This window comes from Jaculus jaculus, chromosome 4, assembly GCF_020740685.1.
Source record: "Jaculus jaculus isolate mJacJac1 chromosome 4, mJacJac1.mat.Y.cur, whole genome shotgun sequence".
NCBI classification, from domain to species: Eukaryota; Metazoa; Chordata; class Mammalia; order Rodentia; family Dipodidae; genus Jaculus; species Jaculus jaculus.
The window spans coordinates 117,180,128-117,204,675 of record NC_059105.1 but is presented as its reverse complement, the minus strand read 5'-3'; the positions used below and the strand labels follow the sequence as shown (position 1 = coordinate 117,204,675).

The following is a 24,548-nucleotide window of genomic DNA, read 5'->3' as shown; positions in this document are numbered from 1 at the left end:
TCCTTATAGCAACTGCTTCCAGTGGAGAAACTGCCAAAGTATGCCCAGGCAGGATTTGAGGGCTTCAAAACATTGAATCGGATCCAGAGTAAACTCTACCGTGCTGCCCTGGAGACAGATGAGAATCTTCTGCTTTGTGCTCCTACGGTAAGGGCTTCCTCACCTGCTTTTTCCTTATAGAATATAGTCTAGACTTTTGGTGGCAAGCTTTTTCTGGTCAATGCACAGGATCACCAACTTGCCTGACCTATCTTAGCTATCTTAGTTTTTATATTATCCGAACTTACCAGTGACTTGAACCAGGTATGGTGGTGTGTGCCTTTAATCCCAGTACTTGGGAGACAGAGGTAAGAGGATCACCATGTGTTTGAGGCCAGCCTGGGAATACAGAGTGAGTTCCAGGTCACCCTGGGCTATTGTGAGACCCTCCCTTAAAAAAAAGTGCCCAAGTTGTTAAGTGCAGAGGGCTAGTGAGATTGCTCAGCAGTTAAGGTGCTTGCTTGCAAAACCTAACCACCTGGGCTCAATTCCCCAGTAACCACGTAAAGCCAGATCCATGAAGTGGCACGTGCATCTGTAATTTGTCTGCAACAGCTATAGGACCTGGATGGAGATTGGATGGGCCCAATCTTCCCTTGTTTTTCTGTCTGTCTCTCTGCTTGCAAATTTAAAAAAAAAGAAAAAGGGGCTGGAGAGATGGCTTAGCAGTTAAGTGCTTGCCTGTGAAGCCTAAGGACCCTGGTTCGAGGCTTGATTACCCAGGACCCATGTAAGGAGGCGCATGCATCTGGAGTTTGTCTGCAGTAGCTGGAGGCCCTGGCGTGCCCATTCTCTCTCTCTCTCTCTGCCTCTTTGTCTGTCTTTCACTCTCAAATAAAAAGAAAGAGAAGAAAAGTAAGAGATAATACCTGAAACCGTTCGCCATTTATTTATTTTAGAGAAAGTGAGAGACAGAATTGGCATGCCAGGGCCTCAGCCACTGCAGTCGAACTCCAGATGCTTGCATCACCAAGTGGGCATGTGCAACCTGGCACTTGCCTTACCTTTGTGCATCTTGCTTTCGTGGAATCTGGAGAGAGATTGAACATGGGTCCTTAGGCTTTGCAGGCAAGCATCTTAGCTGCTAAGCCATCTCTCCAGCCTTGTCCACTATTTATTAATGGGCAGTATATTAGTTGCTTTTCTCACTGCAACCTAATATTTAGCAAGATGTAACTTAAGGGAGGTAGGATTTATTTCGGCTCATGGTTTGAGGACTATGGTCCATTATGTCTGGAACATGAGGTGGCTAGTTACAGTGCAAGTTTACTCTGTTTTGTAAGATATTTGGCCAGGTGTGGTGGTACACACCTTTAATCCCAAATCCCAGCACTTGGGAGGCAGTGGTAGGAGGATTGACATGAGTTTCAGGCCACCCTGAGACTACACAATGAATTATTCTTTTTCTTTATTTTTTTGCTTTTTATTTATTATTATTTATTTATTTTGGTGTTTTGAGGTAGGGTCTCACTCTAGCTCAGGCTGACCTGGAATTCATCTGTAGTCTCAGGGTGGCCTCAAACTCACAGAGATCCTCCTACCTCTGCTTCCCGAGTGCTGGGATTAAAGGTGTGTGCCACCATGCCTGGCATTTTTTTTTTTTTTATCTTTGAGAGAGAGGCAGAGAGAGAGAGAATGGGCATATGCCAGTGCCTTTCTGCTGCTATGAATGAACTCCAGACACGTGCTCCTCCTTGTGAACATGTGCAACATTGCATGCTTGCTTCACTTTTGAGTCTGGCTACATGCGACTTGGAGATTCAAACTTGCATTCTTAGGCTTCACAGACAAGTGCCGTAACCACTAAGCCATCTCTCCAGCCCTCAGGTTTATTCTTAATCTTCACCCCTAACCCCCAATTCTTTACTTTTGGATGCAAGACACATTAAATGGCTATGAAATAACCAGTACAGGGCTGGAGAGATGGCTTAGTGGTTAAGGTACTTGCCTGTGAAGCCTAAGGACCCAGATTTGATTCTCCATTACCCATATAAAGCCAGATGCACAAAGTGGCACATGCCTCTGGAGTTTACTTGTAGAAGCTAGAAGTCCTGGTGCACACATTCTCTCTATAATATATCTGCCTGTTTTTTTCTCTCTCTCTCTCTCAAATAAATAAAATACTTGAGAACAATAACCAGTACATACTTAGTTCTCTGGAGATAATCTTGTGGAAGCTAGGGCAGTGACCGTGGGTAAGCAGGTAACCAGGTCATCTTGTTCCTGGAATCTCTTCCAGGGTGCTGGAAAGACCAATGTGGCCCTGATGTGCATGCTCCGAGAGATAGGAAAGCATATAAACATGGATGGCACTATCAATGTGGGTGACTTTAAGATCATCTACATAGCACCCATGCGGTCCTTGGTGCAGGAGATGGTGGGCAGTTTTGGAAAGGTAAGAGTTACAACTTTTCATCAGAAGATACTGGCTGTAGCTGTCACTGTACTTGAAATGGACCTGTAACCCCTACTTTTTTTGTTAGGGCATCTCTACACTTCTTGTGTTACTTATTTTTCCCTTTTCCAAGATGGAACTTGACTAAAATACAATTTCTGAAACAAAAGAGTCCTGGACTCTATGCTGCATGGCTTTAACATCTTCTTTTCATAATCTCCATAATATTTTTTGCAGTTGGTATCATTGTGTTTTATCATTGTGAAGTATTTATGAAATGGATATGGTTGATAGTAGATTTTGTGTTAATTCATTTCCTATTACCTATGTTTCCATTTTCTCACTTTTATGTGCAGACCTCCTAGAGATCTATTTACCTAAATCAAATGTGGATTTGTTTATGCAGGTTTTCCTGTGCATAAAGTTGCATTTGTTCGACTGGTCTGATTCACCTAATACTTCCTTCCTCTTCAGTCTGGTACACTGAGACTGCCTAGACAAAAACTGCTGTCCTGATCCTTTCAAGTACCACATTCCAAGCATCGCATGCATTAGCAATCTCTCTGTTAGTCATCTATACTCAAGTCCCCTTGAAGCATTTTTGTCAATAAACCTTTCTTCCCCCAGCGCCTGGCTACGTATGGCATTACTGTTGCTGAATTGACTGGGGACCACCAGCTGTGCAAGGAAGAGATCAGTGCCACACAGATCATTGTCTGCACCCCTGAGAAGTGGGACATCATTACACGCAAGGGTGGTGAGCGCACCTATACCCAGCTGGTGCGGCTTATTGTCCTGGTAAGCAGCAGGAGTGACAGGAGAGAGAAACCAGCTGTGATCAGGGAGGGTTTACAGGGTTATTGGTTCATCTCCCTCTAGGCCTTTTTGTAAGACACTGTCCTCTCCCTCTAGGCCTTTTTGTAAGACACTGTCCTTTGCAAGATAACCACTGCCAGTGTTGCTGCTACTATTAAATGAGAATTGTTATGTAATAGAAAACCTTCACAGTTGGCATGTGATATTTGTCATATTCCTCATATCTCTTTTCATGTCTCAAATACTTTGAAATAAATGTAAACAGACAAGTAATTGTATCCTCAGAATATTGAATGGCTTTATAAATAATCCATTCTGAGGGGCTGGAAAGATGGCTTAGCAAGATGTGCAAGGTGGCACATGTCTGGAGTTTGTTTGCAGTGGCTGGAGGCCCTGGTGCATTCGTGCTGTCTGTCTGTCCTCTCTCAAATAAATAAATAATAATCCATTATGAGGCAGGACAAATAAGGAATCAGAACATTGTATTCTATTCATATGGAAGCCCTGAGAGGGCAAGGACATTGAGTCTTAAGTATTGATTTGTTTAGTATATGGAAAACCACGAAGGTAGACCTTACATACTGGTCTTCAGTGTTCAGAGCAGGAGTGATTGGCAATCTAGTTTTTGTTTTAGTAGAACACAGTCATACCCATTTGTTTGTAGCTGATTTTGTGCTGCAGTGACAGTTAGTATTTGTAGCAGGGATTACCTGACCCACAAATCTAAAATACTGACTAAAGCTGGGTGTGGTGGCATGTGCCTTTAATTGCAGCACATGGGAGGCAGAAGTAGGAGGATCACGGTGGGTCCGAGGCCACCTTGGAATCTAGGTCAGTCTGGGCTAGAGTGAGACCCTAGCTCAAAAAATAATAATAAAATAAAATACTGATTAGCCCCGTAAATTAACTTTACTAACGTTGCCTTAGATAAGACTTACTACTCAACTGTTTCACCAGCAGCAGCCTAGAGTAAGGGTTTGTTCGGAATGCTGAGTACCTGGGCCCAGCCCACTCCTTTGAGTATCCTTTGTACTTTAACAAAATCTCCAGGTCTTCCTGTGAATGCTGATTTGAGAAGCATTGTGGTCAGTTTGTTATTTCCAGGTGAATACTATCTTTGTTCTTTGGCTTGAAATCCCCTTTGTCTTCAGTAGGCATCTTGGGCTATAGGCTTGTAGAATGGGACTAATCTCGTGCAAGAAGGTCTCTATCTCACTGGTAATTTGCTACCCTCCTATTCCTTAGGATGAGATCCACCTTCTCCATGATGATAGAGGTCCTGTCTTAGAAGCTTTGGTGGCCAGGGCCATCCGAAACATTGAAATGACGCAAGAGGATGTCCGGCTTATTGGTCTCAGTGCCACCCTCCCCAACTATGAAGATGTGGCCACCTTTCTGCGTGTTGATCCTGCTAAGGGTCTCTTCTACTTTGACAACAGGTATTAAAAAAGACTGTTAAAGTCAGGTGTGGTGGCACCCACCTTTAATCCCAGTACTCGGGAGGCAAAGATAGGATCGCCGTGAGTTCAAGGCCACCCTGAGACTACAGAGTGAATTCCAGGTCAGCGTGAGCTAGAGTGAGACTGTACCTCAAAAAATAAAAACATCGTGAAACAAAAAAAGACTGAGAAGTGTAGCCAAGGTGACCTTTCTGTTTCCATGGAGTGCCCCAGGATAAGTTTTAGAGGGTGTTTGGGTAATTGTGGGGAGTGAGTTTTTTTTTTTTTTTAATTATTTATTTATTTATTTGAGAGTGACAGACACAGAGAGAAAGACAGATAGAGGGAGAGAGAGAGAATGGGCGCGCCAGGGCTTCCAGCCTCTGCAAACGAACTCCAGACGCATGCGCCCCCTTGTGCATCTGGCTAACATGGGACCTGGGGAACCGAGCCTCGAACCGGGGTCCTTAGGCTTCACAGGCAAGCGCTTAACCGCTAAGCCATCTCTCCAGCCCGGGAGTGAGTTTTTTTAAAAAGGGTTATTGCGAGGCATGATGGTGCCTACCTTTAACCCCAGCACTTGGGAGGCAGAGGTAGGATCGCCATGAGTTCAAGGACACTCTGAGACTACATAGTGCATTTGAGGTCAGCCTGGGCTAGAGTGAGACCCTAGCGTGGAAAACAAAACAAAACAAAAGGATTAATTTTCCCAGGGCAATGGCAAGTACTATTTGCTCCCACAGTCTTTTTTGCCAAATGCCTCATGTGTTTAACTTCTAGCTTCCGCCCAGTGCCTTTGGAACAGACATATGTGGGCATCACAGAGAAAAAAGCCATCAAGCGTTTCCAGATCATGAATGAAATAGTCTATGAGAAAATCATGGAACATGCTGGAAAAAATCAGGTCTGTTCTGAACTTTTTCAGTTTTTGATTTACTGATAATCAAGATTTTCAGAGTAGAGGAAAGATAATAGCATAAATCAATAGTGTCATGTTTTAGGACCTGGTATTACAGGGTGATCAGGAGCAAGATTTGGAAGCTCATGCTGATAATTCTAATACCTGAGAGGCTAAGGCAGAAATAGTGCAAGTTTGAGGCAGGCCAGCTTGGGTTAAATATTGAGACACACACCCCCAAAAGTAAGAGGGTAATTAGAGGGGCTGAGGATATAACTCAGCTGAATATATGGAGTAGCATGTGTGAAGTCCTGGGTTCAGTCCCCAGCACTTCACCAAAAACAGGGAGGTAGTACATTCATAAATTGGTCTCTTGACAAGTGACTACTATCATAGCCTAGAGGAAGCATCATCTGAATAGTCCTGTGGTCATTAATACCGTTTTGGTAATTAGTCTCCCAGGAAGAAGTTGCTAGGACTAGAAAAGTCAGTCTGCAGGAATGGTGGCACATGCCTTTTAATCCCTGTACTTGGGAGGCAGAGGTAGGAGGATCACTGTGAGTTTGCTGCCACCCTGAGACTACAGAGTGAACTCCACGTCATCTTGGGCTAGAGTAAGACCCTACCTTGTAAAACCAAAAGAAGAAAGAAAAAGTCAAGTCTGGCCACAAGATTACTGTCTTGCAGCTAGAAAGATGAAAATTTAAAAATAGTGGAAGCACATTTTATTTGAAATCTACTGTAATAGAAATTTTAATTGAATAGAAGAGAGAAATGTAAAGATAAGAAAAAGTGAAAAGTTACACATTTCTTTTTGTCTCATAGTACATGAAGGGCTGAGAAGATAGCTTAATGGATAAAGGACCTGAGTTCAATCCCTATTACTACAAAAACTTGTCTGATGTAGTATTCTGTGCCTATAAATCCCAGTGCTGGGGAGACTCCCTAGATCTCATTAACTAGCTAGTCCAGCCTAATTGGTGAGCTCCAGGACACTGAGAGACCCTTTTTCAAAAGGAGGTGGGGACAGTGTTTCTGATTGTAACACCAAACACCAGAAGTTGTTCTCTGGCCTGCACATGTGCACCTTCACACGTGCATGTGCACACATACAAGAACACACACACAAACATGCATGCACACACAAAGCAGCACATGAATTTATATAAAGAGACAAGTATTTTTGGCACCCGCTCCTATAATGTGGTACTAACTTCAGACATATTTTCTAAGTCCTTTTTATAAATAATGTAATAGTTTAGCTATTCTCCTGCAAACATATCTTCATTTGACTTAAACTCTTTTGTTAGTTTATTTTATTGTTTGGTTATTTGAGACAGAATCTCACTGTATTCCAGGCTGACCTGGAACTCACTTGGTAGCCCAGGCCTGTCTTCAAACTCACAGTGATTTTCCCTACCTGGCCTTGAATACAAATTGTTAATTGAGCTCGGAGTGGTGGGGCATGCCTTTAATCCCAACCCTTGGGAGGCAGAGTAGGAGGATCGCTGTGAGTTCAAGGCCACCCTGAGACTACATAGTGAAGTCCAGGTCAACCTGAGCTACAGTGAGACCCTACCTTGAAAAACAGAAACAAAAAAATTGTTAATTGAGGAACTGGAGAGATGGCTTGGCAGTTAAAGACACTTGCTTGCAAATCATTGAGATCCCTAAAACTGCCTTCATGGTATAAACTTGTTCAAGATAGGGTGGTAGGATGAGTTTAGTTTCTCAGTTGTATTCTGCCATTGTATCTTTCTGGTTTGTTTGTGTGTTCATTTTTGAAAGAGAGAGAGAGAATGGATACACTAGGGCCTTTAGCTGCTGCAAACGAATTTCAGACGCGTGTGCCCCCTTGTGCGCATGTGCAACCTTGCGTGCTTGTGTCACTGCATCTGGCATATGTGGGACCTGGAGATTTGAACATTAGTTCTTAGGTTTCACAGGCAAATGCCTTAACTGCTAGGCTATCTCTCCAGCCCCTTTTTGGTTTCTTAAGACAAGGTCTCATTATGTAGCCTGCACTGACCTTGAACACAGTATTTAGCCAGACAGAAACTTGTCATAACCCTCAAGTGCTGGGTTTACAGATAGGCCTCAGGCCACTTTTTGGGACTACATGTACCAGGGTGCTATTGTTTCATATAGGTTATTTGTTTGGATGTGATTACAGATTTTAGCCACCACACCCAGCTTCCTTTTGGGTACTGTCAGCTTCCAGCCCAGTTTAGGCTTCTTCCAAACCAGCACATGTTCTTTTTTTTTTTTTTTTTTTTTTACCAGGTAGGGTCTCACTCTAGCTAAGGCTGACCTGTAATTCACTCTGTAGTTCAGGGTGGCCTTGAACTCTCAGCGATCCTCCTACCTCTGCCTCCCAAGTGCTGGATTAAAGGCGTGTACCACCACGCTCGGCTCCAGCACACATTCTTACCGTTGCCCCTTTTCCTAAGACTGTGGTTTTTGCTTATAATAATATATTTTCTGCTTCGTGCTGTTGATGCTCTGGTGTGCTGTGAGAACACTTGCTCAAGGTGCATCCCTTGACTGTAGCAAACTGGTTTCTCCTTAGGTGCTGGTGTTTGTCCATTCTCGCAAAGAGACTGGGAAGACAGCCAGGGCCATCAGGGATATGTGCCTTGAGAAGGACACCCTAGGTTTGTTTCTGCGAGAGGGCTCTGCCTCCACAGAGGTCCTACGGACAGAAGCAGAACAGTGCAAGGTGAGGAGGAGCTGATTCTCTGGCTCCTACCTGGTAAATGGCTCCATCTTACCAGGCAGGCCACAGACCACTTTTTGGGACTACATGTACCAGGGTGCTATTGTTTCATATAGGTTATTTGTTTGGATGTGATTACAGATTTTAGTAAATGGCATGGTCCCATGTAATTTCTTTATCCCTGGGAAAGTCTCATAGGGAGATTAGCTTCATATCCTTGTCTTTTTCTGTTCATAGAACCTGGAGTTGAAAGATCTTTTGCCTTATGGCTTTGCTATTCATCATGCGGGCATGACCAGAGTTGACCGAACACTTGTGGAGGATCTTTTTGCTGATAAACATATTCAGGTGAGGACAGGCAAAGCTTTTGAGGAAGCAGGTAACACAGCTGTCAGAAGAACTGAAATGTTTAACAGTTGTGCACTGGGTGGGATCCTACACTTTTTGATTTCTGGCTCAGACAAGGTGGGCATGTCATTGTGGTTACAATAAATACAACTTCATGCTATCTCTCCCAACACTTCACACATTGCATGAAGGAAGACATAATAGGTTAGGGAAGCATGAGAAGCACAGGAAAACCAGCACTTCATTGACTCCACATAATTCCAATCCAGACTTCACAAGGTTAATACCACATTCCTTCCTCCATCTTCCAGGATAGCCCATTTCTAAAGTTTCTTGTAACCTTAAGTTGGTTAATATAGGTCTTTACTTCTGAATCTTAGGTGTCTCTGGAACTTTGAGATGCTAATTATTGACTAGAATAACTGAAGAAGCTCCTTACTACTGTGGTGTCAAATTGACAGATACTGGATTGACAGATACTGGGAAACATGTTCCCACCTCGCTTCTAGTTCTACAAAGTTTTGAGGCCTAGAGGGGCCAGGGATATGACCCTCCTGGTGGTAATGTCTGTTGTCTTCATTTCCCTGTCTTGCCTCTGCAGGTTTTAGTTTCCACAGCAACTCTGGCTTGGGGTGTGAATCTCCCTGCCCATACAGTCATCATCAAAGGCACCCAAGTATACAGCCCAGAGAAGGGACGTTGGACAGAACTAGGAGCACTAGACATTCTGCAGGTACATAGTCTTTGGGTTCATTCCCAGTGAGATAAGTATCCTGTGTGTAGAGTGCAAGAGTGCGGGAAAGAGGGCAGATCAACGGCCAGGTTCTACGGTGCAGACTCCCTGAGTCAAAGCCAATAGTTCTGCTGTAGTGTACTCCTTTACTGTCTCTGCCTCAGATGCTGGGACGTGCTGGACGACCTCAGTATGACACCAAGGGTGAAGGTATACTCATCACATCTCATGGGGAGCTACAGTATTACCTGTCCCTCCTTAATCAGCAACTTCCTATTGAGAGCCAGATGGTATCTAAGCTGCCTGACATGCTCAATGCAGAAATCGTGCTGGGGAATGTCCAGAATGCAAAGGTAGGAAAGGGCTCTGTCCTTGCAGCTTCATGCCTTGTCTTGGTGTCTCCAGACACTGAGGTAGCAAGAGCGGGAGGGTTCCTGTTATGATGCTGAGGGCTAGCAGCTGCCAAGGCCTTCTGTCCACATCTGTACAATATAGACTATTTGGTTTTGTGGCAAACAGTTCATTTTATTTGTAAGACTTTTTTTTTTCCCCTTGTTTATTTGCACATGCATGCATGAATTACCAGGGTCTCCTGCTGCTGTAAATGAATGTCCATCTGGCTTTACATTGGTGGCTAGGAAATTGAACCTGGTCTGGCAAGCTTTGCAAGCAAGAGCCTTTAACTTCTAAGCCAGTTTCCTAGCCCCCATTGCTAAGACCTTTGAAAGGACTCATTGTCTTTTTATTGATGAAAAATAGTTGAGTATTAATCTGAATATAAACATTCAGAAGACAATATAAGATATAATCCTTGAGCTGGCCATGTTGGCACACGCCTTTAATCCCAGCACTCGTGAGGCAGAGGTGGGAGGATCACCATGAGTTCAAGGCCATCCTTAAACTACATAGTGAATTCCAGGTCAGCCTGGACTAGAGTGAAACCCTACCTTAAAAAAAATAGAGATATATATCCTTGGAGTTAGGAATTAATTTCTAAGTCATCCATGGAGCATCAATAGTTCTCCATGCTGAGAATTATATGTTGTCTTCTAGGATGCAGTGAACTGGCTGGGCTATGCCTACCTATATATCCGAATGCTCCGGTCTCCAACACTCTATGGCATTTCTCATGATGACCTCAAAGGTGATCCCTTGCTGGACCAGCGTCGATTAGATCTAGTTCACACAGCTGCCTTAATGCTAGACAAGAACAATCTGGTCAAGTATGATAAGAAGACAGGCAACTTCCAGGTGAGTAATATGAAGATTTTGAGAATGTTTCATCAAAAATTGTAGATCTTGGCTGGAGAGATGGCTTAGTGGTTAAGCACTTGCCTGTGAAGCCTAAGGACCCCGGTTCGAGGCTCGATTCCCCAGGACCCACGTTAGCCAGATGCACAAGGGGGCGCATGCGTCTGGAGTTCGTTTGCAGTGGCTGGATGCCCTGGCGTGCCCATTCTCAATCTCTCTCTATCTGTCTCTTTCTCTCTCTGTCACTCTCATATAAATAAATAAAAATGAACAAAAAAAAAAAAAAGAAAAAAAAATTGTAGATCTTGATGGGCGTGGTGGCATACGCCTTTAATCCCAGCACTTGAGAGATGGAGGTAAGAGGATCATCATGAGTTTGAGGCCACACCAAGACTACATAGTTCTAGGTCAACCTGGGCTACAGTGAGACCCTACCTCCAAAAACAACAACAAAAAAATTGTAGGTCTTAGGCTGGAGAGATTGCTCAGTGGTTAAGACACTTGCCTGGAAAGTCTACCTCCAAAAAGAAAAACAAAAAAAAAAAAAAAAAACACATTGTAGGTCTTTGGCAAAAAGGTTTCCTTAAAAAAAGGGGGGGGTGGGGTTCCTATTATTCCCTTGATTTGAGTATTGCCTGTCCAGTGGACTGTTGATTATATTAGGGTTCAGACTGTCCATTGTACCTATGAGCTTAACTTTTAAAATGGTGTTTGTAAATAAAAAGTTAAAAAATAATGCTGGATGTGGTGGATCATGCTTTTAATCCCAGCACTTGGAGGCCGAGGTAAGAGGATTGCTGTGAGTTCGAGGCCAGCATGGCACTACAGAGTGAGTTTCAGGTCATCTGGGGCTAGAGTGAGACTTTGTCTTGGGAAAAAGAAAAAAAAAGTTAAAAAATAATAAATAAAGTCCAATAAGAATAAAATGATGTTTGTTGTTCTTTCTTTTTTTCTTTGGTTTTCCAAGGTAGAGTCGTTTCACTCTAGCCCAGAATTCTGGCTAGCCTTGAACTCACAGCCATCTTCCTACCTCTGCCTCCCAAGTGCACCAACACACCCAGCTTGTTTTTCTTAATTTGAGTTGAGGCAGATCATTTAGCTATATTGTTTGCATGGACATGTTTCTCTGTAGGTCTCTGGCGTGTGCTGCACAACCATGCAGTCAGTTTTGTACCACAAGGAGTTCATCCACGTGTCCTGTTAGAATAATTATCTGTTGTTCAAGTTACAGGTTGGGGTTCATCACTGGTCAGCATTACACTGAGTCTTTTTTCTAGGTGACAGAACTGGGCCGTATAGCTAGTCACTACTACATCACCAATGATACTGTGCAGACCTACAACCAGCTGCTGAAGCCTACTCTGAGTGAGATTGAGCTTTTCCGAGTCTTCTCATTGTCCTCGGAATTTAAGAACATCACCGTGAGAGAGGTGAGCGTATATATAGCATGCTAGGATGGGAATTTGGGAGCTGCTACCAGTTGGCATAGTGGCTTCTCTCTTTAGCCATTTGTGCTTTTCCCTGACCTCTCTCTCCCCATGGCAGGAGGAAAAGCTAGAGTTGCAGAAGTTGCTGGAGAGAGTTCCCATCCCTGTTAAAGAGAGTATTGAAGAACCCAGTGCAAAGGTAAACCCATGTTCTGTTCAGTTGGTAGTTTTCATAATCTTCCAAGAGATGTCCCTTGAATTTCGATTCATGCTTAGTATCATGCACAGTTCTTCCTCTCTTTTGGAGTAAGAATGTTAAGATCAGCCTGTGGTCTTGTGCATGTATATACTTGCTCTACTACTGAGCTTCACTCCCAGTTTCTAATTCTTCTACTTTTTGCTTCTTTGTCACATTTTTTTTCTTATATTCTTTTTATATGGACTAATAATTATTTGATACCTAAACAAGAGCTATGGAAGATCCTGTGTGGCATGTTTGCCCAGAACAGAAATGTAAGCACTTTCTTGGACTGATCAGTGATTGGCCTTTTGCTGGCTGTCCTTGCTTCTTTCCAGATCAATGTGCTTCTCCAAGCATTCATCTCACAGCTGAAATTGGAGGGCTTTGCACTCATGGCTGACATGGTATATGTTACACAGGTGAGGACAACGTTGTGCTTAGATGATGAGCAAAGGCATATGTTATGTGCCTCTTGGAGAAAGGCTTGACACTAGTGAGCTAAAGGGAATGCTTAGCTCTGTTCTAGTTGGTTAGATGGTTGGTGCCTATTTGGTTTAGCCACTTTACCAGTCTGATCTTACTGGTCTTGAGTATGTGGGACAGGCCTTAAGAGAGTATTTAGAGGTACTGTAGGCTCTCAGACAGAGAGGTCTACTGGGCATGATCTTCTTCCCATAGAGAAGTGACTTCCTGTTGTGCTTGAAAGGCTCATGTAAAAAGTTTTATTGATTTTTTTTTTTATTTAATTTTTTTCGAGGTAGGGTCTCACTCTAGTCCAGGCTACCTGGAATTTACTCTGTATTCTCAGGGTGGCCTCAAACTCACAGTGGTCCTCCTACCTCTGCCTCCCTAGTGCTGGGATTAAAGGCATGTGCCACCATGCCCAGCTTATTTATTTTTTATTTTGAGGCAGGGTCTCACTCTAGGCTAGGCTGACTGAAATTCACTTTATCTGAGGCTTGCCTTGAGCCCATGGTAACCCTCCTCAGCCTCAGGAATGCTAGGATTACAGTCATGAGCCACCAAGCCCAGCTGATATTAATTACTCTTTGTCTTTATGAGGTAGGTTGAGAGACAGACTTAATTATAGTAGAGTTGGTGTAGGTGATTACATCAGATCTTGAGATAAGTAAGCTCTGTGTAGATAGGCCTGGGGATACTTGAGAGTTCACAGTGGGAATGCTTTGTCTTCCCCCAGTCAGCTGGCCGGTTGATGCGTGCAATCTTCGAAATTGTCCTGAACCGTGGATGGGCACAGCTTACTGACAAGACCCTAAACCTCTGCAAGATGATTGACAAACGCATGTAAGGGCACAGTGAGCTGCTTACCATCACTTGGGGCCCCTGACTGAGGATGTGTAGGAAAGCCTCAGTGCATTTGATCTCCAGTCCTGATGGCTGGGATGTGACATGAACCTGGGTGGCAGTTGAGACCCTCTAGGGTGGGACTGAGGAATTGGGGAACGGCAACCAATGATGGCTCTTTGGTCTTTGTCCTGGAAAAGTTTCAGAAGTCTTCCTTTGATAGTGGCATCTTATGTGGTCATCCTGGGCTGTTGGAAGCTTCGATGAAGGCAGTTTGTTAACAGCTACACGGAAGGGACCAACAGGTTTGTCTGTTTTCTGGATAGGTGGCAGTCCATGTGTCCTCTTCGCCAGTTTCGTAAACTGCCTGAGGAGGTAGTGAAGAAGATTGAGAAGAAGAACTTCCCCTTTGAGCGTCTGTATGACCTGAATCATAATGAGATAGGTGAGTGTTCTGTAGCCCAGGAATCTTTCTCAGCCTTACACTCCCCAATTCCTTAAGCTCTTACCCACAGTGACCCTTGGGTCCCATTTGCAGATAAGCTAGGTAGGCTGTGCTTTATCCTTAAAGGTTTCTACCTTCCTAGGTGAGCTTATCCGCATGCCAAAAATGGGGAAGACCATCCACAAGTATGTCCATTTGTTCCCAAAGTTGGAATTGTCAGTGCACCTGCAGCCTATCACGCGCTCTACCCTGAAAGTAGAGCTGACTGTCACACCAGACTTCCAGTGGGATGAGAAAGTAAGGCTTTGGGGTTAGAATTACTGGGTTCACATTGCTGAGTCCTACACCAGCTGATACTCCTTTCATGTATGCTTGGGTTGGCAGGTCCATGGTTCATCAGAGGCATTCTGGATTCTAGTGGAGGATGTGGACAGCGAGGTGATTCTACACCATGAATATTTTCTACTGAAGGCCAAGTATGCCCAGGACGAGCACCTCATTACGTTCTTTGTGCCTGTGTTTGAACCACTGCCTCCACAGTACTTCATCCGAGTGGTGTCTGACCGCTGGCTCTGTGAGTGTCTCCTCTCCTTGATCTTTGTTCTAGCCTTGCCTTTGTTGAGAGTGATGCAGATACCACCCAGGATTTCCAGTGTCCATTACTGGCAGGGCTGTGGATATCTGCTAGAGGGTTACTTCCTAGCCTTCACATTCACAATTCTTCCCCCTCCACCCCCCAAGGTAGAGTTTCACTATAGCCAATTTATTGTGTAGTCTCAGGGTGGCCTTGAACTCATGGCAGTCCTCCTACCCCTGCCTCCCAAGTGCTAGGGCATGCACCACCATGCCTGGCTTATTAGCTTTACCATTTCTTTTCTTGCAGCTTGTGAAACCCAGCTGCCTGTGTCTTTCCGGCATCTGATCCTGCCAGAGAAGTACCCACCTCCAACTGAACTGTTGGACCTACAACCTTTGCCTGTGTCTGCTCTAAGAAACAGTGCCTTTGAGAGCCTTTACCAAGATAAATTTCCTTTCTTTAATCCCATCCAAACTCAAGGTAAGTATTTGGGTCTCAAATAGTTGGTTCTCATAAAGTTACCTAGTGATAGGCATGTTCTGTGCAGGCAAGGAAATGTGTGCTTGAGCACTTGATAGGCCTGGAGCTTATCATTGTGGCTTCTGGGCTCATCAGGCTATTTTCTTTCCCAGAAATCCTTGCTCACTGTTAGATTTGCTTTGCTGCTCTGCCTATCTTCTGGAGGTCAGGAGAGAAAGGCCTTACTGTAGTGTGTGTGTCAGCTCTTTTGCTCAGGGTGCTAATGCCTGCCCCTGCTGCTCCAGTGTTAAATCAGGACATAAACAGTGTTGATTTAAGGCCCCTACCTTCATCATTGTAAATAGTGAGAGCAAGTTCTATGCACTTAAGTACTTGATGTTTTCCTACATGCATCAGTTCTCTGTTGGGGGAGGGGGTTGTGTACTATTTAGTACCATATTAATGTCCCATTTCATGGATGAGGAAACTGAGGCATAGCATCCTTTGTGTACCAGCTAATAAAGAGTAGAACTCTTAATCTTGATGCCAGGGCTTGCACTCTCACCTTCTATATTAGACTATTTCCAGAAAATGTCAGCAGCATGCTGACGGACAGAGAAAGGTATCCTGGTCTCTGAGAAGCAAAGAAGGATACTGGGTTTCTTTTGCTGGTGTTCTCTTCCCACAGTTCTCTAAGGGACCTGAACTTGATCTTGGCCTTTCTCCTTACCTGTTGTGTGGGTGAAGATGATGTGGGAGACGTAACAGGCCAGGCTGATATTCCAGGCCCCTGTGCCACTGCCACACTGCTGTTCTGCACAGTTGCCTGGTTTGTGCAGACTGGTAGTCAGCCTCCAGTCTTGTATCATCCCCTACTGGTGTTGATGCTGCACCTCTTGGTTTGCAGTGTTCAACACCGTGTATAACAGCGATGATAACGTGTTTGTGGGGGCCCCCACGGGGAGCGGGAAGACCATCTGTGCAGAGTTTGCCATCTTGCGGATGCTGCTGCAGAATTCTGAGGGGCGTTGCGTCTACATTACCCCTATGGAGGCCCTGGCAGAGCAGGTGTGTGCTGTGCTGTGCTGTGCTATGGCCTGTGGAGTCCACAGAAGCCACTTCATGTGGGATTCCTGACCAAGGTTTTCTTTTTAAAAAAATTTTTTTGTGTTATTTTTATTTATTTTATTTTATTTTTAAATATTTTTTGTTCAATTTTTATTTACTTATCTGAGAGTGACAGACACAGGGAGAAAGACAGATAGAGGGAGAGAGAGGATGGGCGCGCCAGGGCTTCCAGCCTTTGCAAACGAACTCCAGCCATGTGCGCCCCCTTGTGCATCTGGCTAACGTGGATCCTGGGGAGTCGAGCCTCGAACTGGGGTCCTTAGGCTTCACAGGCAAGCGCTTAACCACTAAGCCATCTCTCCAGCCCATGACCAAGGTTTTCTAAGCTCTGACAAAAGCTTCCCTATCACTTAAAAGCTGATATGGGATCCGAGTCAGGTATGGTGGTCCCTATCTGTATTTCCAGGTGCTCTGGAGGCTGAGTTATGAGGATTATTTGAAGCCACAAGTTTGAGATCAGACTGGGCAATATAGTAATAACATCATCATTCCCCATCTCAAACCAAGACATAAAACTAAGAAATTTGATGTCTGTAGAGCAGGCAGTTCTAGCTTCTCACTTTTCTTCCTCACAGTGAAAGATGTGTGGTGTGGCCTGTTATTCTTATGCCTCCCTTTCCTGCCTATCAGGTGTACATGGACTGGTATGAGAAATTCCAGGACAGGCTCAACAAGAAGGTGGTGCTGCTGACAGGAGAGACCAGCACAGACCTGAAGCTCTTGGGCAAAGGCAACATCATCATCAGCACCCCTGAGAAGTGGGACATACTGTCCCGGAGGTGGAAGCAGCGCAAAAATGTCCAGAATATCAACCTTTTTGTGGTGGATGAGGTCCACCTTATTGGGGGCGAGAATGGGGTATGGTTTGACCTTGCAGCACAGAAGGGCTGGGATTTACCTAGTAACTGTGGCATTGGGCCTTGTTTAGGACTGAGGTCAGAGATCAGGGGCTTCTCCACAAAGAATTCTGCCTATTATAAAAGGGTGACCTGAGATTTTTTGACAGAACTTCTGGAAAGTAGTATTGTTTAGTGCAGGTTGCTTCTTTGGGGCAGGGGATTCAAAGACAGAAGAGTCCCTAATTGGCAGAGAACAAGGAGCCTGGGCCCAGAGTCACTCCCTCCTCTCCTTTCTTAGCCTGTTTTAGAAGTGATTTGCTCCCGGATGCGCTACATCTCCTCCCAGATTGAGCGGCCCATTCGCATTGTGGCCCTTAGCTCCTCTCTCTCCAATGCCAAGGATGTGGCTCACTGGCTAGGGTGCAGCGCCACCTCCACCTTCAACTTCCACCCTAATGTACGCCCTGTGCCCTTGGAGCTGCACATCCAGGTAGGACCTTCTCTTTCCCATCCCTCTGTAGCCTCAGAGTCCCTCATAGCCTATGTTGTCTGGGTCTGGTGACCTCAGTGTCTTCTCCCTTGGTCATCAGGGCTTCAACATCAGTCATACACAGACTCGCCTGTTGTCCATGGCAAAGCCTGTCTACCATGCTATCACCAAGCACTCGCCCAAGAAGCCAGTCATTGTTTTTGTTCCATCTCGCAAGCAGACCCGCCTCACTGCAATTGACATACTCACTACTTGTGCAGCGGACATCCAGCGGCAGAGGTGAGGTGGGGCCTGGCTTCTGGGGTAGGTATAAGGAGGTCATGTTAAGTGGGGTTGCACTCCCCTAAGGGTGTCATGTTGGTGAAAGTAAGTCCTCAGGCCTGGGAACTGTAGGTTGGTGGGGTCGGGGGAGGTCCTGCCACAGATTGGAACTCCTCTGAGTCAGTGCTAATGCTGTCCAGGTTCTTGCACTGCACCGAGAAGGATCTGATTCCATACTTGGAGAAGCTGAGTGATAGCACGCTCAAGGAAACACTGTTAAATGGGGTGGGCTACCTACATGAGGGGCTTAGCCCCATGGAGCGGCGTTTGGTGGAGCAGCTTTTCAGCTCAGGTAAGAAAACCTCATGACATCCAAGTAACATGTTTTAAATTTAATAATTTTTCCATGTAGTATAGTAGTCCTTTTCATAATACTGATGGGATCATTGTATCTCTTACTTGATCCTTTGTGATTTATGTGGGACAAATGTCCCCCATTGCTAGATGAGAAATCAGACACATAAACTGGTATTTCAGAACCTCGTTTTCCAGGATTCAGGGCCCTTGGTCAGTAAAACTGGTTTGCGTGGAAGTAAAGCACAGAGATCACTGATTGTCTCATGGGTGGTCTTCTGTTCCTGTTATCCCTTGACCTGTAGCATTGCTTTCTCACACTGCTTTGGTGTAGCTGCTCCTGCCAGAATCACTTTTGCTTTTTGACCCCTAAGTTGGTCTGTTTGGACATGCTGTGAACTTCATTAGCCCTAGCTAACTTGGTGTCAGCCTTTACTATCAGAGTCCCAATCTGTCATCAGTGCCAGCCTTACTTTCCCTGAACTTTGACTTTTTCTTCTCTGGAATTACTTCATTTCTTCTCAGATAATCTTTTTAAGAGTAAAACACCAATAGCATGGAGCCGCCTTTCATACTATGTTAGTGTCAGTCAGTGCTTGCTAATGAAGAAGTATGTCTGCTCCACCAGTGAGTCCTATCCTCAGTCTTCTCTTTTCCTCTGCTCAGGGGCTATCCAGGTGGTGGTTGCTTCTCGGAGTCTCTGCTGGGGCATGAATGTTGCTGCCCACTTGGTGATCATCATGGACACCCAGTACTACAATGGCAAGATCCACGCGTGAGTGTAGTTGGTGCTCGGTATTAAGACAAATCTCCCTCCCAAAATGAACATAAATCTACAAATGCAGAAATAGGACATAAATAAACATATAGCAAATTCCACCAGTGCAGTGTTCAAGAGTTTTCAGTTTTAGGACATATGCTCATATTTGCTTTTTAGTAATTATCCCTTTGTATTTTAGCATTTTGGAGAAACAGCCAGGAAGAACAGCAGAGATTGTTAACCTCTATTTCCTAGATTAGGAAAAATGAATTGGTCAAGGTTAGACACCTGTGTAATGACACAAACAAGAAGATTCAGACTTTCTCAGATGAAGCCTGAATAAGCCAGGCATGGTGGTACACACCTTTAATCCCAGCACATGGGAGGCTGTGGTAGGAGAATTGTCATGAGATTGAGGCAAGCCTGGAGCTACATTGTGAACAAGTAAAATGAGTTCCTAAGCACATAAACTCACAAACAGTTTCACTGTAGTTTGATCTCCCTGTCTTTGCATCTACTATCTCTGTGATGTGGAAGGCAGGCAGACAGGCCTCCTGAGTGTGTGTAGTCTTCTGCTTCATGTGCTTTTTTTTTCCATTTCCCTCTTCTGCCACTAGCTATGTAGATTACCCTATCTACGATGTGCTTCAGATGGTAGGCCACGCCAACCGCCCTCTGCAGGATGATGAGGGGCGCTGCGTCATCATGTGTCAGGGCTCCAAAAAGGTCAGTCTTGGAACACTTTGAGATCCTGAACCTTGGAACATATCTTAATTTTTTTTGTAATAGTTGTCTTTAATAAACTTCTTAGTCTTTTCTGTCAGTTGCTTTTGGAGTAAGCCACACAGAAATTTGCTGTCTTTTTGTTCTGCTGCTGTTGACTCGACGTTGATGTCTTCCCACTGTGGTTAGTTATTTACTCATACACTGCCTGTGTGGCTTGATATATCACTGTTCCCACAGTGAATCATAGCCAGCTTTCTAAATATGTTCCTTCCATTTTGGTATTAGTTATATCTCTCACCAGTGGCTACTCCCTATTGATTTGCCTTTGGCTTCCATGTTGTCATCAACTCTACCTCTCCCAATCCACAGGATTTCTTCAAGAAGTTTTTATATGAGCCATTGCCAGTAGAGTCTCACCTGGACCATTGTATGCATGACCATTTCAATGCTGAGATTGTCACCAAGACCATTGAGAACAAACAGGATGCTGTGGATTACCTCACCTGGACCTTTCTGTACCGCCGAATGACACAGAATCCCAATTACTATAATCTTCAAGGTTGGTGGATTAGGGAGCGCAGTGTGCTCAGTGGTTTTTCACAGCCCTTTCTGAGCAGCTCCTTGAGACTCCCCACTATCTCTCATCTCCACAGGCATATCCCACCGTCACTTGTCTGACCATTTGTCAGAGCTGGTGGAGCAGACCCTGAGTGACCTAGAACAGTCCAAGTGTATAAGCATTGAGGACGAGATGGATGTGGCACCTTTGAACCTGGGCATGATTGCTGCTTATTATTACATCAACTATACCACCATAGGTAAGAGCCTCAGCAGCTCTGTGAGGAACCTTCTCATGTATGGGCTTTTGGAGTCAGCTGGGATGAGAGATGATAGGGCCTCAGGTGTCCCTTACTTGTCAGAGGGATGCTATCTCAGGACAGCAGTGCAACACACGTAATTAAATTAATTCTCTGTTCCTTTCCATCTGCCTTTAACTGAAATTTCTTCATTTTCTTTCAGAGCTCTTCAGCATGTCTCTGAATGCCAAGACCAAGGTTCGAGGGCTTATTGAGATTATTTCCAATGCTGCAGAGTATGAGAACATTCCTATCCGGCACCATGAAGATAACCTCCTGCGGCAGGTGAGCACATTGGATTGAGGGAAACATCCTTGGATGAAAACATGACATTCTGCCACCAGTACCTGCATAAATCCCTCACACCTTCCTCACCTTCATAATCCTTCATATTCTCCATTCTCTGGAACCTGGGCCAAGATTGTACCTGTAGTCTGAACTAGCCTCAGGCAGGGTCATCTGTTTATTACCAGCTCTTTTCTTGCATATTCCAGTTGGCTCAGAAGGTTCCCCACAAGCTGAATAACCCCAAGTTTAATGATCCACATGTGAAGACCAATCTGCTCTTGCAAGCTCACCTATCACGCATGCAGCTGAGTGCTGAGCTGCAGTCAGACACAGAGGAAATCCTCAGTAAGGTAGTGTGGCTGGTTTGTGGGTGCACAGGCCAATGGGGTTACACAGACCACTTGATGGCATTGGGAGGTTCAATTCCCAAGTCCATCTCCTCTTGTACTCCATCCCTATGCAGGCAATCCGGCTCATTCAAGCCTGTGTAGATGTGCTGTCTAGTAATGGGTGGCTCAGCCCTGCTCTGGCAGCCATGGAACTGGCCCAGATGGTTACCCAAGCCATGTGGTCCAAGGACTCATACCTGAAGCAGCTACCACACTTCTCCTCAGAGCATATCAAACGTTGCACAGACAAGGTGAGCAGAGGGGGCCTGGAGTGCAGGATGGGTGATCGTGAGAACAGAGTATCCTGGTCTGGGGGTAGGTTGTGGGAAGCATGATTTAGCTGGGAAAACTAGTTTCTTTCAAGGGGCTTTGTATTGACATGGTGAAAAGGGCCATTTGTGGATTGTATTTTTTTTTTCTTTTTAAAATTTATTTATGAACAGAGAGAGAGGAAAGACAGAGAAAATGGGTACGCCACTGCAAACTCCAGATACATGTGTCACCTTGTACATCTGGCTTTACATGGGTACTGGGGAATAGAACCTGGATCATTAGGCTTTTTAGTCAAGTGCTTAACCATTACATGGTCTCTCCAGCTGTGGATTGTATTCTTTTTGGAGTTGTCTTTTTAGAGGATCTGGCAGTGTTGAAAGTAAAATGAGCAGCTCTTTGGAGCCATTGTTACTGCTTGTCGTTTGTATTCTTTCCTGACCTCTGCATACCCATTGCAGGGAGTGGAGAGTGTCTTTGACATCATGGAAATGGAAGATGAAGAACGAAATGCTTTGCTTCAGCTCACTGACAGCCAGATTGCCGATGTGGCCCGCTTCTGTAACCGCTACCCTAATATTGAACTGTCCTATGAAGTGGTGGATAAAGAGAGCATCCGCAGGTAAGCAAGAGAGGGCCAAGCACCCTGCCTGGGGGTCTCTGTTCCAGCCATATTGCTTACATGCTGTTCTGCTTTTCTTAACAGTGGTGGGCCGGTTGTGGTACTGGTTCAGCTGGAGCGAGAGGAGGAAGTCACAGGCCCTGTTATTGCACCTCTCTTTCCACAGGTATGTCCTGTCAGCTGGCTTTATCAGGTTATCAAGATCCTTGGTACAGAGTATATTTCCCACCAGGAGAACATAGTCTACAGTAATAATGAAATCACAATGCTGAGAATTAATCTTAGACCTATGGATTTTCTTTTCTGCTTTAAACAATTTAGATGACTTGTCATAGTTAAAACCTTCAGTTAGGCTGTTGTGTTGTCAGTATCTCTATGACTATTACATTTGTTTGTAATTGGCTCCAGGACACCTTGTCTCGTTGGTGTTTCACCACTCTCCTTTCTCAGTTCTACTTCACTCTGCTTCTATATATGTGTGTCACCACCCCTCCCCCAAAACAGATCTGATTGTCTTTATATGGAGAATAATTAAGGTACTAGTAGCAGATACCAAATAAACTTCATGCTTAGTTCTATAGACAAATTCAGCAGGCTCAAAGGAAACATCAGGTTAAACCTGGGCACATAAGCTTTAAGGTGTTGGAGTGGCCAGCAGAGAGGGCTTTTCCATAGAGGCAAGGTCCACAGAGGCCTCACAGACTTGCTTCGGATCTTCTGCTGCAGAGACCTCTCCGTGTTAGGACTTTTCTCATCTAGCATGCACATCTTGTACTTCAGTTTCTGAAGAACTTGAAGCTTCTTAGGCTCTTAAGTCTAGAGTTCTAGTAGTGCAATCTTAGATTCAGTGGCAAACACTGAATGAGAAGGTACCTTGGGATGAAGAAATCAGACAAAATGTAAAAAAATGAGTTGATCAGCCAGGCGTGGATGCCTTTAATCCCAGCACTTGGGAGGCAGAGGTAGGATGATCGCCATGAGTTTGAGGCCACCTTGAGACTACATAGTGAATTCCAGGTCAGCCTGGACTATAGTGAGACCCTACCTTGAAAAACTTAAGTAAATCAACTCATTTTTTTTTAAGTCCTTCTGAGATATCTTTAGACAGTTTCAAAGTCTTGGGTTATCAGATTATATTTCAGGAGGGAACTTTGGAGAACTTTATATCCATTTTATAGGTCTACTGCATTCTGAGTTGCCTGTGGTATCAAGTTTTACATGCTGAAACCTTTTTTTTTTTTTTTTTTTGGTCACTGCAGAAACGTGAAGAAGGCTGGTGGGTGGTGATTGGAGATGCCAAGTCCAATAGCCTCATCTCCATCAAGAGGCTGACCCTGCAGCAGAAAGCAAAAGTGAGTGTGTATACTAGCCTTGGGTGGGTGGGACAGGTTCATCTTGGTCCATGCTAACCTCATTTCTTTGTTTTCTCTAGGTGAAGTTAGACTTTGTGGCTCCAGCCACAGGTGCTCACAACTATACCCTGTACTTCATGAGTGATGCTTACATGGGATGTGACCAGGAATACAAGTTCAGTGTGGATGTGAAAGAAGCTGAGACGGACAGTGACTCAGATTGAGTCTGAGGCATTCTCAGTAGAGGAGCATTGGTATTAAATAGGAAATGTGGACAGTTGGGAGAAAAATCTTAGTTGTGGAGATCAGGTCTGCCCTCTTGAGGCGTGGCCAGGCAGGGCTGGTATTATCCCAGCCCACCTCCATTTACTTCTCCCTTGGCCACCTTACATTCAAGCTCTGGGTCCAGTGTTTGCAGGTCTTAAGCATAAACAGTGTACAGTGGCTTTAGGCATGCTCTTTGTAGTTCCTTTTGAGTCATTCTAATAAATAACTTGGGAAAACCATGTATACTTGCAATGATGCTAAATTTCTAACCCAAGACCCTGGCCAAAAGCTGCTGAACCTGCTTTTTGAGTGTTGGACTTGAGTCAACAATAAGCTTCTCTTCAATCAGGCTTTCAGACTTGTTCCCTCTTGGTTGTAGGAGCTGACTTTATAAGTTGATGAAAAACCACACATACTGACTTCTCAAGGTATGCATTGTGAAATTCTGCAGCCATCATAGGCCACAGCACCAGATGAGGGTAGCTGGCACTATGGATGACAGGTGTGGTGATAGATACCTTGAATCCCAGCACTGGAGAGGCAGAGATAGGATTGCTGTGAGTTTGACGTCAACCTGGGTTACAGTGAGACCCTACCTTGAAAAACAAAAAAGTACATAATAAAAATCAACTCCTACCAAATCAGAGAGCCAGAGCCTCAGAGGCCCCCAACACCTCAGCACTGAAGCAGACCAAAAATGAACCCAACATGGCTCAGGGAAATTTTGTGGAAGAGGGGGTGGAAAGAATGTCAGAGCCACATGTTGGGTCATGATATGCAGAGACATTTATCTTACCCATAACTGTGGGCTAACTCCACAATGCACAACCCATTTACATCAACAAGGAGGGTCCAG

The 24,548-nt window shown here is 44.7% G+C and overlaps 1 protein-coding gene across 1 annotated transcript in view; it reads left to right on the top strand.

Moving 5' to 3' along the window:
* Positions 1-23,933, top strand: part of Snrnp200 (small nuclear ribonucleoprotein U5 subunit 200) — a 40,599-nt gene extending 16,666 nt beyond the window's left edge. The window contains exons 12-45 of the mRNA XM_004651741.3: positions 10-147; positions 2,279-2,434; positions 3,062-3,232; positions 4,496-4,689; positions 5,470-5,593; positions 8,157-8,306; positions 8,541-8,651; positions 9,253-9,384; positions 9,549-9,737; positions 10,438-10,635; positions 11,913-12,065; positions 12,181-12,261; positions 12,639-12,722; positions 13,502-13,608; positions 13,935-14,053; positions 14,196-14,350; positions 14,438-14,627; positions 14,937-15,110; positions 15,997-16,157; positions 16,848-17,075; positions 17,355-17,546; positions 17,647-17,825; positions 18,008-18,159; positions 18,828-18,936; positions 19,539-19,647; positions 20,017-20,206; positions 20,301-20,465; positions 20,668-20,789; positions 20,999-21,142; positions 21,256-21,432; positions 21,913-22,073; positions 22,158-22,239; positions 23,333-23,425; positions 23,506-23,933. Of these exons, the coding sequence (XP_004651798.1) occupies positions 10-147; positions 2,279-2,434; positions 3,062-3,232; positions 4,496-4,689; positions 5,470-5,593; positions 8,157-8,306; positions 8,541-8,651; positions 9,253-9,384; positions 9,549-9,737; positions 10,438-10,635; positions 11,913-12,065; positions 12,181-12,261; positions 12,639-12,722; positions 13,502-13,608; positions 13,935-14,053; positions 14,196-14,350; positions 14,438-14,627; positions 14,937-15,110; positions 15,997-16,157; positions 16,848-17,075; positions 17,355-17,546; positions 17,647-17,825; positions 18,008-18,159; positions 18,828-18,936; positions 19,539-19,647; positions 20,017-20,206; positions 20,301-20,465; positions 20,668-20,789; positions 20,999-21,142; positions 21,256-21,432; positions 21,913-22,073; positions 22,158-22,239; positions 23,333-23,425; positions 23,506-23,649 (5,034 nt within the window). The 3' untranslated portion in view covers positions 23,650-23,933. The remainder of the gene's footprint in view (positions 1-9; positions 148-2,278; positions 2,435-3,061; positions 3,233-4,495; positions 4,690-5,469; positions 5,594-8,156; positions 8,307-8,540; positions 8,652-9,252; positions 9,385-9,548; positions 9,738-10,437; positions 10,636-11,912; positions 12,066-12,180; positions 12,262-12,638; positions 12,723-13,501; positions 13,609-13,934; positions 14,054-14,195; positions 14,351-14,437; positions 14,628-14,936; positions 15,111-15,996; positions 16,158-16,847; positions 17,076-17,354; positions 17,547-17,646; positions 17,826-18,007; positions 18,160-18,827; positions 18,937-19,538; positions 19,648-20,016; positions 20,207-20,300; positions 20,466-20,667; positions 20,790-20,998; positions 21,143-21,255; positions 21,433-21,912; positions 22,074-22,157; positions 22,240-23,332; positions 23,426-23,505) is intronic.
* The last annotated feature ends 615 nt before the right edge of the window (positions 23,934-24,548 follow it).